We start from the raw sequence: 16,018 nt of genomic DNA, 5'->3' as shown, positions 1-16,018 counted from the left end.
GTTGTGGTTGTTGCTGGGGAGTCAAGGACTTTTTCAGCTTCCCATCCTCTCCCACACGCACTAGAAAAAGGGAGGGAGCGAAGCCAGGACAGCTGACCCAAGCTGGCCAAAGGGGTGTTCCTTACCGTATGATGTCATGCCCAGTATAGAACCTGGAGTTGGACAGGGGACAGATGCCACTACTCGAAAACAAAATTGCGGGTGGTGATTGCATTGTGCATCGCTTGTTTTGTATATTCTATTATTATTTTCTGTTCCTTTGCTGTCTTATTAAACATTTCTTATCTCAACCCACGAGTCTGGGTTTTTGTTCCCTTTTTGATTCTCTCCCCCATCCCACTTGATGAGGGGTGAGTGAGTGGCTACATGGTCCTAGTTGCTGGCCAGTGTTAAAGCACAATACCAAGGTACTTCAGATACTGGAAGCAGTTTAAGTGCAATAGAGTAAATTAGACTGTGTTGCAGTCTGGTGATGCTTCCAGTGCACCATCTATCTTGTTTAATGCAGTTCTTTGTGCCGTTTTATTATTTCTTAGTTCTGTACCCTGACCACCAGGCTAAGTTTGACCCATGTGAAGTTCCATCTTACAGAAGCAGCCCAGTGCTGTCCTTGATGGGCACAGTAGAAAATGTTTCTACTTAACAGAAGTTGCTATCCTCACTTCAGCTTTTCTTTGTGTTCATAATGCTTTTTATTTTCTCCTTATCCTAACTGAGAATTATTCTTCATGTTGATACAATTGCTTACCATAAACTAAATGTTTTTTCCTTCTTCTGAAGTACTGGTATGGTATGCAGTCTATTAGTTTAGTTAGTTGTTATTTCTGCTTTTACAGCTAAAATATTTTTCTTGGAATTATAGAGGTATTAAAATGTAAACAGTTAACATGTGAAGTTGTAGAATTGCTTAATGTTTGATCTTTGCCAAAAGTCAATGAAATAGCCGTTGAGATTTCATTCAAGTTTTCAGTCTCTTATTTAGAGCTATAGTACTTTCATAGCTCTACAGCAAGGCAGTTAATGGCAGCAGAAAGTAACAGCAAAATACAATATGTGGATGTTTAAAACAATTAGAAACTTCTGTTGCTGTTGTGTGGTGTACAAGCTAAGATATATTTACATGTCTTAAGGCAAATGATTTTAAGCAGGGACATGAACATGGAAGTCAGATATTTTCCCATTCACAGAATACAGCAGTGAATTAAACATTGTGTTTTTAGGGGTTGGGGTGCTTGCTTTTATCTGAAACAATATTTTTTTGCACTTATTTCAGAAAGGTAAGCATAAATTCATGCTTTCTTTGTAAATTCAGCTATTATACTAAAGTCTAGAACAGTACATAGAGGAACTGGTGATTGCTTTCTAAAATTAGTGACACAGCTACTTTTGTTACCTAAAGTGAAATCAATCTGCCTTTTATTAAAAGCAAACTCTTACTGTTTTATTCAGTACAGTTGATGCTAATGTTACATTTTATTTTCTTATTCTGGCAGCTTGTCGTCATTGTAGATCCCCACATTAAGGTTGATCCCACGTACACCCTGTATTCACAGGCAAAGGACAAAGGATATTTTGTGAAAGACAGAAATGGGCAAGATTTTGAGGGCATCTGTTGGCCAGGTAAAAAACCACTCTGTCTCTAAATTTCAAGCTGTTTACTTTAAAAAATTTGCAGAATAGTTTAATTGGGACTCATGAAAGTGGAATTAAATTCTTAGATTCCATGCATTTTTTGTAAATATTCTCTATTTCAAATACATTAGTACAGTCATGTTCTAATTGTCTCAGCTGTACAACTTCTTCTGTTATGTCTGTTGGCCCTGCAGGTAGTCCCAGTGCCTAGAGCTAAAAAAAGTTTGATTTGTTGATCAAAACAGCCATCCCTCTTCCAAACTTGTCTTGGGTAACAGAAATGCAGTCTGGTCTGTTGCAGTGAGCACAGCTTTTGTAGGCTGGGTGAAAATGAGTGAAGTCTGATTTGCATTCCTGTGCGATCTCCTCTAGGTGAACCTGCTTTAGCAGGTGGGTTGTACTAGATGATCTTCAGAGGTCCTTTCCAACCCTGACTGTTCTGTGATTATGTAATTCTGTGCGATTCAATCATAATATAGTGATTTGACGTGTTATTTTTCATTTGGAGTTCTCAAAGGAGGTTGCCCCCCCTCTTTGCAGATAGAAGGCCCACAGCCCTGGCAAAGGAACAAATATGGGAAAAATCAAGGATATATTACAACTTTTAGTAGCATGGCAGGATGTAGTTATTCAGCTTCTCAGCGACACTTTCCTGTTGGAGCTCAAAATACCAGGGTTGCTGTCTATCCCTGGCTTCCTGTTCACATCTGAATATATTTCAAACTGCTAGCAGTCATCCTTAAATGGTGCTGAGCTTCAGACCTCCAGAATCTATTTTGGTCTGCAGAACATGGCAATGTGTGTACTGAGTTCCAAGTCAACTGAGAATATGCTCTTGAGCTTTTGTCTCAGAAACAATAGCAACCACATTGTTGCTGCCCATTTTAGAAGACATCCCAGCTTTAGGCTGCTGTATTTAGGTGCAAAGACAATGCCTGCATGCTCTTAAAATCAGGTATATAATTGGGATCTCCCACATCCACAGGTTCCTCCTGTTACCTGGATTTCACCAACCCTGAAGTGCGAAAGTGGTATGCAGATCAATTTGCCTTCAAAACATACAAGGTGTGTATTTATTTGCTCTGATCTACATATCCCAAAAAGCCTGAAAATGGGGAAAAGAGAGAAGATAAACTACTGGCTAAGCCACTTGGTGGCTTTTGTAGCTGGATGATCATAATGTAGAGGAAAATATCTTGATAATCTGAAGTACCAGGGAAGAGTTTTCTCCATGGACTTGTCTACACTAAGAAAGCTGGCATCCATATTACTCCAGCAAACCTGCTTAGTTGCATCAGTAGAATGGACAAACTGGAGACATTTTAGTAACCCATAATCTAACACGGCTGCTGCAATTCCAGGTTTTACTACCATAATGACACACAAGGAGTGATGTGGGAGTGCTCTCTCGTAGCTCATGGTCACTTCACCTTCACCTTCCTTCCAGCCCTCCTGCCTAGTTCTGAAAGTGTTTGGGCAGACGCTGCTGGACACCTCCAGTTTTATCCCCACCCTGAAGTTCTACTTTGCAGTAGGGTTGTGGAAACTATTCCCCTAGTAGACATGCATAGTAGACATTTCCCAGCCTGCTTTTCCTCTCCAGTTTTTCTCTTCTGTTCTTCTCTGATTTTTTCCTCATGGCTATTTAATACTTCTCTTTTCCCTGCCTCTTTTTCCTCCCCAGAAAGCAGGAATAACAAGTACCTACTGAGTTTTGTAAGAACTGCAAAAATCAAGTGGGCTTGTAGGCTGCCACCATGATCAAAGGGCCACTAAGAGAGATGAGATGAATGACTGGCATCTTTCAAGTGACCACAGGAGTATAATTACCATATCTTGCTTTGCTATTGCGGTTTCTACTCATACCCTAGACCGGTTTGATACCCTCTAGACATAAGCACACTAAGTCACAGCAATGGCTTTGTTATGTCCTAACTGCATCCCTGTGTCACAGGGATCCACTAATATCCTCTTTGTGTGGAATGACATGAATGAGCCTTCAGTCTTCAAAGGGGCAGAACTAACAATGCCGAAAGATGCTGTCCACTACAACAACTGGGAGCATCGGGAAGTACACAACCTCTATGGATTCTACCAGGTAGAGTATCTGCAGACACAAATCAATTTTTCTCATGGAGTACATGTAATGTGGTAATTTACACAGTAGTGGGTATTCTGTAACCTCCACGAAGGACTGAAACTCTGCTGTGCTGGATGTCGCTGTATTTTAAATAAACTCTGTGATTGGTCACAAGAAAATGTGACAACATTGGTACCGCTCTACCATAACAATGTAAATTACATTGGCTGTGACTACACAGTATTTTTTGTTGTTGTTCAAGTACATACTAGTAAGAAAGTATTGCTTTAATAATAGGTATTACTTGTGGCTACAGATTTCTAATCTTTCCTGCCTTCGAAGGGCTAAAGAGGCAGTGTAGCAAATACCCTAATAATAGAGTTTGTCTTCCTGGCTTCCATATTCATGATTTCCAGCAAATGGCAACTGCAGAAGGACTCATCAGACGTTCTTCAGGAAAAGAGAGACCATTTGTCCTCACACGATCTTTCTTTGCTGGTTCACAGAAGTATGGTAAGTAGGGACTAACTGGATGCCTTTCATTCTGCTTTGTTCTTTTAAGCTTGGTGTGTAGTAGTTAAGTCTAGAGAGGGCAGAAACTTCGTAATACTGACATGGTGAGCACATAAGAGTGCAAATGATTGAAAGAATCAGTAGAACCTGGCAAAGTGTGTACAGGTTAAAGGTAGAATAAGAGCCCATGTCCTGTGACAAACGACTATCTGCTTTTAGTGCATGTTTCAGGAGCGTGCGTGTATAAAGAAAGAAGAGAACAGCAGTCCACCAGTAGTTCATGACCATTCTTGTCTTCTTTCCCTAACTGCAAGCATAAGCTGAAGCATACACCCAACTTCCCTGTGTAATGCTGAAAATGGGTATTTCCAGGGGCAGTGTGGACTGGAGACAACACAGCAGAGTGGCGTTACTTGAAAATATCTATTCCAATGCTTCTCACCATAAGCATGGCAGGGATTTCATTCTGTGGAGGTAAGGTGTTTAGCTGGAGTTGCTCACTATGCATAAATCACTGGTGCCACCAAGTTTGTATCCCAATATGGACTTCAACACAGACAGTAGAAAGCACAGTGGTCCAGTGCATTTCCAGGCACTTTCGCAGATGAGTCTGGTTCCAGAAGCCACTCACCTGGCTCTCACCATCCTTTCTCCACTAACTCTTATGTAGTGTTCACATTCTGTCTGGAGCAGCAGTCCTCAGGTGGTGTTCCATAGCACCACTGTGACAGTCGACTGTCACTGGGGGCTGCACTCGGCCTCCAAAAGCTCTCTTCAGATTTTTATTAAAGGATAACTTGTTACACAAGTTTTCCACTCTTATTTGGACAAGAAGCTGCCCAACAGCAGAACTGCAAGCACACTGCGAAATGCATGGATTTATACACGTGGAATGTTTATTAGAGGAGAACTTCACATTTTTCAGAATAATTTCCAAAATGTGTATTTTTATTTGTCTGCACAATATCTAGCTGATGTGGGAGGGTTTATTGGAGATCCAGAACCAGAATTACTTGTTCGCTGGTATCAGGCTGGAGCCTACCAGCCCTTCTTCAGAGGTCATTCTAACATGGAGAGCAAACGGCGAGAACCGTGGCTCTTTGGGGAGAAGAACACCCAGATCATCAGGGAAGCCATTAGAGAGCGCTACGTCCTCCTGCCATACTTATACACACTGTTCTATCGGGCACACACAGCGGCTGAACCGGTTATGAGGTAAGAGCGTAAGTCAGGAGGTTTAGTGGTTATCTTCAGGACGTGACTTGGAGGAGGGAAGTTAAATTACCATCTCTTACTTTGCAATTATTTATTTAAATATTAAAAGGAAAAGAACCACACCAAAAAATACTGAATTCTATTTTCATGCATTCTACAAGCTTTGGTAGCGTTCTCAGAGAAAAATTATATGTTTTGCTTTGTTTTTTCCAAATGAAACCTTGAACGCACTAATTATATAAACACTGCACAGTCTTTAAACATGTTTTTAAAGTGCTGTGGACTCCAAAATTCTCCTCAGGATAAAGAACATTATGTAGTATTCCAGCCCACACTTGGAACAGTGCTTAATGGACTCTGAACTTGCTGACCTGAAAACATAAAGGCCATTTTGCCCCCCGTGAAAATGTTTGTTACTGCTGAATTGTTACTGTTATAAAAGCTTATTTCATATTACTAATTTGATCATTTATCTCTTCAGTATTTTTTTATAATTTTATTTGTAGTAATAATCTAGAACAGAAAAAAAAATTAGGAAATAAACTTTTGTTCTTCTGCACTCTGACTTCTAAGAAAGTGTCTCAGTGGAACTGAATGCGACAATCGTTTCAGCAAGAGATGAGTGTCAATCTCCCTGGTATTGTGGTGTCTTTGATGTTGCCCTAGAAGTGTCCTTTTTCACCACATTTAACTTTACTTATTGTTGTGCAAATAGAATACATCTCCCAAGTTTTAAAACCATAAAGATCTTCTTGAAAAGGGCTGAGTGGTTTGAGTTTTGAACATGATTTGCATTACAGATGTAGTGTGAGCATCTCTCTGCAGATGTATAGGCATAATTGCCCTTGTTGTATGCACTGACATAGGCAGTGGGGTTTTGTCTTTCTTGAAATTGTGCTTATTTTGTCACATGCACTGCCCATAATTTTAAATAAAACTTTGATTGTGTTAAATTTGCTGCAGTAGGAAGAGAATGAGAGAGGAATCATGGTATATTTGTCACTGAGACAAGCAGAGTGGAAACTGTGTCTCATTAGCAAGGACATGAACAGCAGGGCTGCAGTGAACAAGTGGATGCCTGTGAGTGAGCAGGTGAACCAGGATTTTTGTGTAAAGAAACCCAGACCCCTTTCTCTGAATGAGCTGTTATTGTCATAATCTCTCAAACTCTAAATATACAACTGTTCCATAACCAGATGGCTGTTGCACTACCCTTTTTTGAGAAAGACTGAAAATGAACTTCCGGTGCAGGTTTTTCAGTTGTGACCAGGAGGAGACATGCTATAAAAGCAGCAGTGAGCTGCTGAGAACAGGAGGGACTGTGCTGCAGGGACCAGCTCATCAGGTGTCAGCATTGCTGGTACACTGGGACAGAGAGGATTATCCATCTCTCCTTTGCTAGAAGGAAGGTATATGTAGTGCAAGTTCGTAAGGAAGAAGACAGGAGGGAAGAAAGTGGGGCTGCCGGAGGCCAAGCCATTGGTATATTGGAGTGTCTTAACCCATGTTGTACTGGGAACTCTTATCAGTGACTCAAAAGGGGTATTTTACAGCACAGAAGCGGACCTGGCCCTATCTTCAGTTCTTGATAGCTGTACCTTGTAAAGAGAGGGAGAAAATGGAGCCTGAAAATGCCAGAAGGCCATAAACAAGATGGTAGGAGAGGAGGAACTAACTGAATCCCATTATCTCTCTTTCTACAGGCCTCTCTGGATAGAGTTTCCAGGGAAAATAGAAACTTTTGGTGTGGATGATGAGTACATGCTGGGTAAGTAGGTGTCTTCTCATTCTCTGGAATTTGAGTTCAATATTTTCGAGGTGATAGTGTCGTGTGACAAAAAGAAAACATGAAAACTCTGCCCAAGACACTAAAAAATTATGTTGTAACTGAATAAAGAACTTCAGACTTCTTTAAGGGAACTGGTTTTAACAACACTTGGAAAATAGGGTCCATACAAGATGCAAAAACTGAGTTCAGTCTCACTGGGCACTTTGAAAAAATGTGGGCTGTTTTGACTCGAAACATGGAAGTTCACTGTAGCAGCAAAGACAAAAATCTGCTTCAGAAATGACAGTAGCAAACAACTGCCATCCAAAGCTGATTGTTTTTGACTCAGATACAGCTGCTTGCTAAATTCTTTTTTCTGAGAACTTAAGTTTAAAAGATAAGTGTGTCTGTGTAAAACACATCTAGCCTATATGGGAAGAGAGAACAGAAGGGGAATGTTGCATTATTTTTTTGTTGCTTCTGGGCTCAAGAGTGCCTACTAATGGCTTTCAAATGAAGGGATGTTCACTTCTCATGCAGAAATCTGACCAAGGTAGGCAGACCATGGCAGCAAAGCAAGGTGTGGTGAAGCAGAGCATTTCAGAGTACTCTGGGAGTTCAGCTTGCATCACCAGTGGGCAAGGAGGGAAGTTTATCAAACTGTTCAGTCTGTATATGGTAATGTATTTGTTTAGGACTAAAGAAGAACCATACACAGTACAATAAGCTTAAGCAGATTTTTTTATAGAAGAACATTCCCATCTTCTGTTCTTCTGGTTAGAAAAGTGTGTTATTTGTTCAACCAAAGAACAAACAGGCCATCAGCTTGTAGACTATGAGGGACCTAGCAGTCTCCAGGCTAGTGGGTATACAGTGCAGCCCAGCTGCATCCCAGTGCCCCAACAGAACCAGACCCCAGCAGCCATCAGCTCCCTACATGTGCCTTTTTCTCCAGTAGAAAGTGAACATGATGTGCCCAAGCAAGCCCCTAAAATGGCTATGGAAGACTGACAACCCCAAAGCATATAGTGCTGCTCTGATGAGATGCTGCCTTGAGGACCACAGCCATGTTTATGCTTTTCTCCAGGAAATGCTTTGTTGGTGCATCCAGTCACAGAGCCAGAGGCCAAGGCAGTGAGTGTTCTGCTTCCAGGGTCAGAGGAGGTGAGCATCAGTATGAAGCTGTTCAGCCTTAGAAGGTATTTTATACAACAATCTTCTGGCTCCCCATCTCCTAACTGCTGAGCACCACCGCTGTGCCAAGTGCTGCCTGGCCATTCTGTGCCACTCGGAACCTTCCTTCCATCTTGCTACCTCACATGCTTGGCTCACAGTGAATTTACTTTCTTGTTTTTCCAAGAGCTGCTGCACAAATCTCAGGACTCCTATAATTTAGATCCACCCTCGAGGCTTGCTGCTTCTCATGGAATGCTGAAAATGAGCTTCACTAAATTGTCAGTGCCCTTTTTCATGTATTTCTCTTTGGGTTAAACTTCTCTTTTATGTGGAACAGAAGGGATCTTCAAAGAAAGGGCACAAGGAAATCAGGGGAAGCAGTGGGGAGGGAAAATTATGGAAAGGAAATACAAGCCTCAGTAGCCTGGAATATACATAGCAAAGACTTTGACTTGTACAGAGATCAGTTTCTCTCTGAAGTAAAGTTATTTATCCACAGGACAGCACTGTGATCCATTCCTACACAGAGTGTTTGGCTGCAGCAGCTGAGAGTTGGAGAAGGGGAAGGAATGTGGGGAAAATAGTCCTAAGGAAAAGCCTGAGGCTCTAGTGAGGAGTGGGAGGAAAGACAGCAGCAAAGGGGAGCATGTGAGAGCATGCAGAGCCTTGTGACTCCACTAATGCACCTGAGGACACTGAGAATTCTTCTTAATATAAGGAGAAAAACAGACTGGGCTATCCAAGCAAGTTAAAATAAGTATTTTTATCAAGATCTCTGTGGGAATTGACTGCCTGGCACACTTAAAGCAGCTAAAACTGCTGGCAAGTGTGGTGTGTGGGAAGTTTCAGATGTAGCTCTTTCTTTGTGACCTATTGTTAGCAACTTCATTGTTAATTTTCATTTCATTATAAATTTGCTTATTCTAGAACTCGGCATTTCTAGAAAAAAAATGAAAAGCTTTTTCATTGGTTTGCACTTCCAGATGCTTTGAGACATACAAGATGTTATGCAAACTGTAGAAAATATTTTTGTGCTCTAGGAATGAGAATTTCCATCCAGATTCTTTCCATCCAGAAGGTCATTTAATTTATTTAAAAGTGAATGCTGTTTCTTGCCCAAGAAATAGGTTGTTAGGAATAGTGACAGTAAGGTTAAGCAGAAGAGTAATTGCATCTGGAGACAGAACATGCTCATTCTTGTTTTTATTTTTCCTAGATTTGGTATGATTTCAGAAAATTTAAACGAATGGAAGATCCAGGCACTCTGAAGATCCCAGTAACACTGGAGAATGTATGTTTGTTTTAATATACTACTTCCATTGAGCAGAAAAAAAAAAAAAAAGGTAGTCTTTTGTCAACATTCAAAATCAGAAAAGTGGTATTTCAGTTTCCTTGTAGGAATGTAATATAAAATAGCTTTTGTAGAGAAGAAAAGTCCCATCTTCTTTGTTGTTAGATGGAACAGTAATAGTCCTGGTGGTAGAGAAAAGTAAGATGATGTAAGGGTGACTGCTCCAAGCAAAGATTTTTCACTTGTACACATACAGGAAGATCACCGCTATTCCCATTGTTAGTTGAATAGTTTTATTTTTGTACTTGTGGTAGACGTTTATTTCTGAGTTTTGGTAAGAGCAAGCTTCAGTTATCCCTCTTCCAAGTTAAAATTGTATGATCAGAATATAAGAACCTTTCTACCCTGGCTTTGTTTTTCGCAGATTCCTGTGTTCCAGCGGGGGGGCACTGTGTTACCCCTGAAGACCACGGCTGGAAAATCCACTGAATGGATGACAGATATTTCTTATGAACTCCACGTGGCCCTGGACACAGAGGTACTCCGAGATGACATTCCCTTTACAAAGTTGTCTTTTACTCTGTCTGACCTTTTTAGGTCCTTGCCTCCTGTTCAGTCAACACAGTGGTATCTGCATCTCTATGCCCAATGGCTCTCCTCCACTCCTCCTATCTGGGGGGGCTCCCACCTTCCTTCTACTGTCCCCTCAAAGTGAGACTGTCTGAGTATAGTAGAGGCAGAACATTTTTCTGACCTTTCTCAACCCTCCTCTAGTCCCTTGGAGGAAGGAGCAGAGAATGAGCACACCACAAACTTCCTCTGGGGCACCAGAGAGAACTTCCCACAACTGTCTGATCTCATAAATGAGGTGACACCTGGCAGCCACATCAATTTACAAAACCAGGATGTCCAAGTCCTCAAGCACTCTGAGAGCTGGACAAACTGAGCCTTCTAGGGCTACAAGTCGCTAAAGAAAAATAAACACACACCCTTCACTATGAAGCATAACATACAGTGAGACATTTTTAGTTTAATTGCCCAGCACTGGAAGCTGCTGTTAATTTATACTCCATCTGGTGTGTATCACAGGCCTGTGCAGTCGGTGAGCTCTACCTGGATGATGGGCATTCCTTTCAGTATCTGCACAAGAAGCAGTTCCTGTATCGGAAATTCACTTTCCACAAAAACATTCTCTCTTCCAGGTAACAGCAATTATGGACAAAAGCCATTAACACACTGTCATTGGAAATATCTTTTCTAGTTCATGAGGCCACCTTACAAATCTAGAAGTATTAGTCTCATCTGTTGCTTGATGAAGTCCCAGAGCATGCAGGATCTGCCATAAAACTGCAGAGATAAACAATGTTCTGCAAAAGTCTAAGGGCAGCAACACATGAAATACTGAGTTGTCTCGTATTGTTTCAGTTTACTCAAATCCACCTATTCTACAGATTTACTCAAATGAAAAGAAAGCCATCAGCAAGTGTAAAGCCTATCAGAGAGACAAAAGAGGATAGACTGGGAGATTTGCAAATAAGCAACACCTAGAGCGTGTATTTTCTAAGATATATTTTTGTAAGGTCTTCTTCACTGAGAGAGTGGAGACCACTTCACCCAGGGAAGTGGTCATGGCACTGAGACTGTCAGAGTTCTAGGAGTGTCTGGGTGATGCTTTTAATCATATTATTGAGTTTTAGGTAGTCCTGCAAAAAGCTGGGAGTTGAACTCAATGATCCTTATGGGTGCCCTCCAACTTGAGATATTCTGTGTGGAAACCACAGACACCATCACATGTAGTCCCCAGAAGTCATCAACAAATGCACTATATATATTAGCATGGTAAAATAAGCAAGAAAAGCACTTGAAAGGAGGCACAAGGGGACACAACCTGCAGAGGCTGACTGGAACAACCAAAAACCAAAACTATCCATAGCTACTTGTAAGGAAAGAGATGTTAAATATGTCACTATGACACTTTTACTATTGAGGTATGTTGCCCATGGGGCTGTGCGGTGCATAAAAGGTGATTTTATAGGCATTTCTTTATTCCCTCAGGGTTTAAAACTTTGCAGGAGGTGGTCCTGAAGCTACAAAATTTAACACAGAGCAAAACCGTAAACTAGCTTGGATAATGTAGTTAATAGTATGCTTCAAATCTCTTTATCTGGAATATGGAATCTGAGAAGCCTAAAAAAGTCAGGATGGAAAAGAAAAATGTTGCTAATATGCTAGCAAATCTAGAAGTTGGGAAAAAAGACATTTTGATATGAGTGATATAATATTCTGTTCACTCTGGAAAGGAAAGTTTCCTTTAGATTTAATTTTTTTGAGCTTTTTAATAAAAATTAAATTAGTTACAAAATGAAAGATAATTGTGCCTCAGATTGAAACATCTTACTTGAAAAATGTTAAAATTAACTTTAGATTTATACTTAGTTTTAACTATCATTTTGCAAAAATCCAGAACCTTTCTGGTTGCCAAAGCCATGCTTTTTGCCATGGAGTATCTTCTCAAACTTTTTTCTTCTAACTTCGTGAAATCTGCTATGCAGTGAAAAATTAGCTGATAATAGGAGAAAGTTTTATTTGTTTCAGAAGAAAGGTAAATAGAGGAAAAGAAACCAGTACAGGGTACTTTCAGGAGGAGGCTGCAGTAGTACTTTCTCAGTATGATGTTGAACTTCTACTGGTGGATAGCAATGTGTATAAAATCACTTTCTTTTTTCAGCTGCATAGATGAAAGCGGACAATACCACACCACATGTGTGGTTGCACGAGTGATAGTTCTGGGATTTGGACAGCAACCCACTCTTGTAACAGCTTCTTCCAAGGGTAATGAACTGACTTCTATTTTACTAAATTTTTTTAAATACTGTTGCTCTACTGCAGTTCACTAGAGGTGTCAAACTGACAGCTCTATAAAGTAAGTGTTACAGCATAGGGAGCATCTTTGTTCAGTTTTATTTGCTAATTCTTGATATCAAGGACAGAATATAGTGCAAGGAGCCAGCAGCTGCTCACCACTACTATTACACGCAGAACTAAAGAACACTTGCTTTGTAAAGCAATAGATATATCAGCAAAAGTGGTTCAGAATGAACAAGTTCAGATAACTGTGTCCTGCACAGAACATGACCAGAGATAGAATTTCAAATGAAGGACCATTTGCTCAGATCTGTAAGCTGGCCTAGTCTAGAACAGGAAATTTGCAGACAAAACTAGGATTACTTTTCTTTTCTCTTGCTCATTCAATATTGTGTGGAGTTTGTGACTATATGGGGATCTCTAGAATTTGGGGTGATTCCGTATGGATAGGCAGTAGCATCTAAAGAAAGAGCTTATCGTTTCTGGCTGCTTTCCAAGCACATCCCTTCACTTTGGGAATCGTGTGGACATTCTGCCTCCACCTGTCAATCTCAAGGACTTTTAGGGTGCTTGGGGGAAAATCTGTTCTGAAAGTAGGGTTATTTTTTTCAGAAAAATCTTTGAATAGTTCCATAGTTTAATGTACTGTAGTTTGAAAGGTCAACAAAAAAGAAATAGTTTTCCGATTCTGCTGCATTCTGATTTGTATATTGCGTGGATTTGACTACTATTTTTTTTTAATCAATTCTTTCCACCATTGACAGGGACAGTCTGAATTAAAAATTGGAGAGAGTCATGTGTAACTTTGTTTCAGAAGGGTTCTTCTTAAATTATGTAGTAAACTCTCTTGTCCTGTTCAGGTGGAAAAGAAAAAGAAGTGGTTTTCACATATGATACGAAGACCTCCATGCTGACGCTGGAAAATTTAGCCCTGAGTGTTGATGCTGACTGGAGGATTCACATCAGCTGAAAGAAGACACAACTTCTTCAGAGAATTCATTGAGAGGTTGAAAGCAAATAAGTTGGGATGTGTTAAAATGTTCACTTCGATCCAATCAAATCAAGGAACATATTTCCCACCCACATCTCCAAACTAACTTTTCCTACAATTTTTCTTTTAAAGCACTAATTTAAACCTGGATAGCTCTTCTATTCAGCAAAAGTAATTGCACTAGAATTGTATACTTGGGTAAAAAAGGTAAATACTATCTGCTCCCAGCAAGCTTCAGTTAGGCATTAAGATTGAGTTCTGCCTTCACTTGCACCAAAAAATCATGAATCGATGGGGTGAGATTGTGGCTCACTGGCATAGGGTTTAATGTAAGTATTTGGAAATCCCACTATTCAAAGACTGGAGTACTTGAGAAGAGCAGATGTGGGCCAGTTTGACAGGGAGCATCGGCAGATATGCCAGAGGCAAAGGTTATCTTTGAAGCTCTGTCTGCAAGCTGCCTTGTGAAAACAAACCCAGAAGGAGCCACCCAGTGTGATGACAGACACTTCCACTTTCCAGTCCATGTGAGAGTGCAAAACCAGGCAGTCTGTACGGGAAACTAAACAACAGGCTGGCCGAACAGGTCAGTCACCAAACGTAAGGTTTGCGCAGGTTGTGCCAGTCAGTCATACGACAGCAAAAGACAGAAATGTGGGAGTGCAGGAGCCTCTCCAGCAGCTGGCTTTGAAACTGGTATTTGGATTTTGAAAAGGCACACATCTATGTAGGTACAATACTGGCTTAGGGTAGCAGCTAGACTCACACGGCAACATTTTCCATGTTAGTCCTCCTGTCTCTCTGCAGGTAGTACTTAAAAAAAAAGTCTTTCATTAGGAAAGAATTAGCATTTTTGGATGATTGAATGTCATTGGTTAAAGCCAGCCCGGTGAAATGGTTCTGCTTATGGAGAGCTCTGCTTCTCATCTTGCCAGTCTTGCCAGAGCTTAGCTTCCTTCACATACATTTTAGTAATTTCTTGGTCAGTTTTTAGTATCTGGCCGAGATTTGAGCTTGGTATTTATGAAGTGAATTTTTCATTTTAATGGGATTAATTCTGCATTTAGCCATCCCACTTCATTGTTCCCCCATCGTCTTACAACTCACCCCAATGTTCCTCTCTCCTTTTCCCACCATCTCTGCAGACAGAACTGGTGTGTCCTGATGCTTTCGTCCCTTTCAAAACTAAGAGACATCCTGAGTCCCACATCCCCCACATCCTGCCTCTTCCCACAGCCCTTTCCATATCAGGCATCACTTTTCGCAACTCAAGTTGTTTGCACTTTCCATTTGCTACACTTGTCAACTATATTATTTTAAAACCAGTTCGTCTTTGACTCAAACCTGAACATGCCATCAGTTGGGTTTTGTGGGTATAAAAGGGTAAAATTTACTTAATTAATTTTAGCAAGATAACAAGATATTTTCTAAACACGTCAGTAAATTAACTCGTAGGAAACGAGAATGATGGTCATGATTTTTGCCAACTAAAGGTAACGTAACAGTCCATTTGTACGTTGTTCCCTCCTCTTCTTACTAAGCCCTCCTTGTGTGTGGTCAATCATTCCCACCTGCTGCTGCTTGTCCTCTGCAGGGCAGATTTCTGGGAACAGCAAGTGTGAGAGCAAACTGTGACCACTCAGCTCTTGGCTACCAAGCACAATTTGTTCCCCACCAGGCCCCCTTGGGTTCCTTCCTTTTTATCCTGCAGAGCTGTTTGTCAGCCCCTGCCAGCAGACAGGGTGAGCCTCCGCTCCGCGAACTGGCAGCCGGGATACTGCTGTGCTTGACGCAGACGAGTCAATCCAGGTAGAAGAGTAGAAAATAGATAGTTTACATCTGTGAGAAGAGAGAGAGACCCTATTTTTGAGACAGACCTTATTTTTCTATCAGCTTCTGAGCTTTAATTGACGATTGCTTCTTATGTTTAAGCATAGCAGTGCTTCTGACAGGGTATAAATATTGTCTGGAGCATTTTAATGAAATGTTGTAAGTGGTTGGAAAGTGAAATAAAGTTGTAAGTTGGAAAGTGAAATAAAGTAACAATGAAGCGAGTTACATGCCTTATTCCTTCCAACCTTCTTCCTACTGCTGAGAATCACTGCTAAGTGTTCTTCCAATGGTAACTGGTTGAAGTGAATGACGAGCATTTATACTCTGGCCCTCAGTATATCTGCACTATAGTAACTACTCATGAGTCAAGTTTTCAGTGGTGTGAAGTGTCTAACTTCTATGGGTTTTGATAGGAATTAGTTGCTGAAAATCTTAGCAGTTGTGTCTTTAGATCTGAGAAAATAAATTTCGAAGAATATCATTTACATTGATCCTTGTAGCCACTCACATACTTTTCCACATATTTGTGCTATAAATTAAGAAATAAATTTACAATATATCTTTACAAAAAAAGTAATTGAATTCAATTAGTGAAAACAACAGGAGATAAAACTTCATAAAAATAAGTAAAAAGGTTGTCATCCATGCAGTTCA

At 40.5% G+C, this 16,018-nt stretch overlaps 1 protein-coding gene across 4 annotated transcripts in view; it reads left to right on the top strand.

Moving 5' to 3' along the window:
- Positions 1-15,585, top strand: part of GANC (glucosidase alpha, neutral C) — a 28,177-nt gene extending 12,592 nt beyond the window's left edge. For 2 of the 4 annotated variants that reach the window (XM_082057616.1, XM_082057615.1), the window contains 13 exons: positions 1,494-1,620; positions 2,618-2,697; positions 3,587-3,730; positions 4,129-4,225; positions 4,598-4,699; positions 5,197-5,440; positions 7,144-7,208; positions 8,296-8,372; positions 9,601-9,675; positions 10,100-10,213; positions 10,765-10,877; positions 12,404-12,507; positions 13,401-15,585. In XM_082057616.1, coding sequence (XP_081913742.1) covers positions 1,494-1,620; positions 2,618-2,697; positions 3,587-3,730; positions 4,129-4,225; positions 4,598-4,699; positions 5,197-5,440; positions 7,144-7,208; positions 8,296-8,372; positions 9,601-9,675; positions 10,100-10,213; positions 10,765-10,877; positions 12,404-12,507; positions 13,401-13,510 — 1,452 coding nt within the window. In that variant the 3' untranslated portion in view covers positions 13,511-15,585. Of the gene's footprint in view, positions 1-1,493; positions 1,621-2,617; positions 2,698-3,586; positions 3,731-4,128; positions 4,226-4,597; positions 4,700-5,196; positions 5,441-7,143; positions 7,209-8,295; positions 8,408-9,600; positions 9,676-10,099; positions 10,215-10,764; positions 10,878-12,403; positions 12,508-13,400 lie in introns of those variants that run through there. The other 2 variants (XR_014184545.1, XM_082057617.1) reach the window with 2 other exon arrangements.
- Positions 15,586-16,018: the final 433 nt, after the last annotated feature.

The sequence above is a fragment of the Streptopelia decaocto genome (genome assembly GCF_964273445.1).
Source record: "Streptopelia decaocto genome assembly, chromosome: 7".
Classification (NCBI taxonomy): domain Eukaryota; kingdom Metazoa; phylum Chordata; class Aves; order Columbiformes; family Columbidae; genus Streptopelia; species Streptopelia decaocto.
The sequence above is the reverse complement of the archived record's forward strand: the minus strand, read 5'-3'. Positions and strand labels throughout refer to the sequence as shown.